Here is a 1,300-nt window from a genome sequence, read left to right as displayed (position 1 = left end):
GGCGCGGCGCGCCGGGGGCTGCTCAAGCGCAAGCCCAACTTCACGCTGCAGGAGATCGACATCCTCATGAGCGAGGTGCTCAAGTACGAGCAGCTGCTCTTCGGCGCCGCCGCCAGCACCGTGAACGCCTACGAGAAGCAGAAGATCTGGTGGCGCATCACGAACAAGATCAACGCGGCGGGCCGCAACCAGCGCGACATCGGCGAGGTGAAGAACCGCTGGCGGGGGCTGCGCCGCCGCGCCGGCGACAAGATCAGCCGGCACCGGCAGGAGCGGCAGGCGCCGCCCCGCGCCGCCCGCGCCGCCGCCGGTACCGGAGCCGGTACCGGAGCCGATACCGCCGCCGGTGCCGGTGCCGGGTGGGCCCCGCGCGCCGCCGCCGGCCTCGAGGTGGTGGCGCCGCACGGTGGGTGCGAGCGGGACGGGCAGCGCGGCCGGGATGGGACTGGGGAGCTGGCGTGGGGACACTGGGGGATGTCTGGGGTTGGGGGGCGCTGGGGAGCCGCAGTGGGACGTGGGGACAAGGATGTGGGCATGCAGTGTAGGGAACGGTGACAAGGACGGGGTGGGGACGTGGGGCACAGGACCTGGGGCTCTGGGGAGCTGGCATTGGGGACACTGTGGGAACAGGGACGTGGGGAGACTGGGACAAGGATAGGGCAGGGACACGGGGCACAGGGACAGGAGAGAGCAGGACAGGGACATGGGGAGAACTGGGACAGGGAGCTGAGGGACAGCGACTGCCGTGTGGGGAATTGGGATGGGAAACATTCGGGAAACAAGGACATGTGGGGACAGGGAATTGGGACAGGAACAGGAATAGGGGGATGTCAGGGCATGCAGGGGGAACAGGACTGGGCCAAGGACAATGCCATGGTAGGGCAGGGACAGGCACCTGGAGGGGAACAGGGTTATACCAGAACAAGGGACAGGTTGGGGGGTTGGCGGGAGAAGTGACATGGGGGAGACGAAGCCAGGATACGAGTAGGGAGGATGACCGAGTCTGGGACAGGGCGCGTGGGAGCAGCACGGGGCCATGGAGCGGTGCAGAAGGCCGAGCACCTCTGTGGACACGGGGACCCCAGGCAGGGCCATGGGTGCAGAACGGCTGCTTGGGGACAGTGGGGGACAAGCACTGGGGACAGTGCAGCACGGTCCGAAATGACACGCTCGGCGTTGGCCCCCGGTGCTCCGAGGGCATYGGGACCCTTCCATCAAGCGGCTCCCTTTCCCCTCGCAGGCGTGAAGGAGGAGGCGCTGAAGGAGGAGCCGCTGGAGCTGAAGAGCGACGGCCTCGCAG

The 1,300-nt window shown here is 68.1% G+C and overlaps 1 protein-coding gene across 1 annotated transcript in view; it reads right to left on the bottom strand.

Moving 5' to 3' along the window:
• Nucleotides 1-911: 911 nt before the first annotated feature.
• The window catches only part of SHISA4 (shisa family member 4), a gene marked incomplete at its 5' end in the record, with an annotated part of 4,773 nt that continues 4,384 nt past the window's right edge, over nucleotides 912-1,300 (bottom strand). The window contains one exon of the mRNA XM_026053204.1: nucleotides 912-1,003. Coding sequence (XP_025908989.1) covers nucleotides 912-1,003 — 92 coding nt within the window. The remainder of the gene's footprint in view (nucleotides 1,004-1,300) is intronic.

This window comes from Nothoprocta perdicaria, unplaced genomic scaffold (genome assembly GCF_003342845.1).
Source record: "Nothoprocta perdicaria isolate Ctin4 unplaced genomic scaffold, notPer1 scaffold_97, whole genome shotgun sequence".
Lineage (NCBI taxonomy): Eukaryota > Metazoa > Chordata > Aves > Tinamiformes > Tinamidae > Nothoprocta > Nothoprocta perdicaria.
The sequence above is the reverse complement of the archived record's forward strand: the minus strand, read 5'-3'. Positions and strand labels throughout refer to the sequence as shown.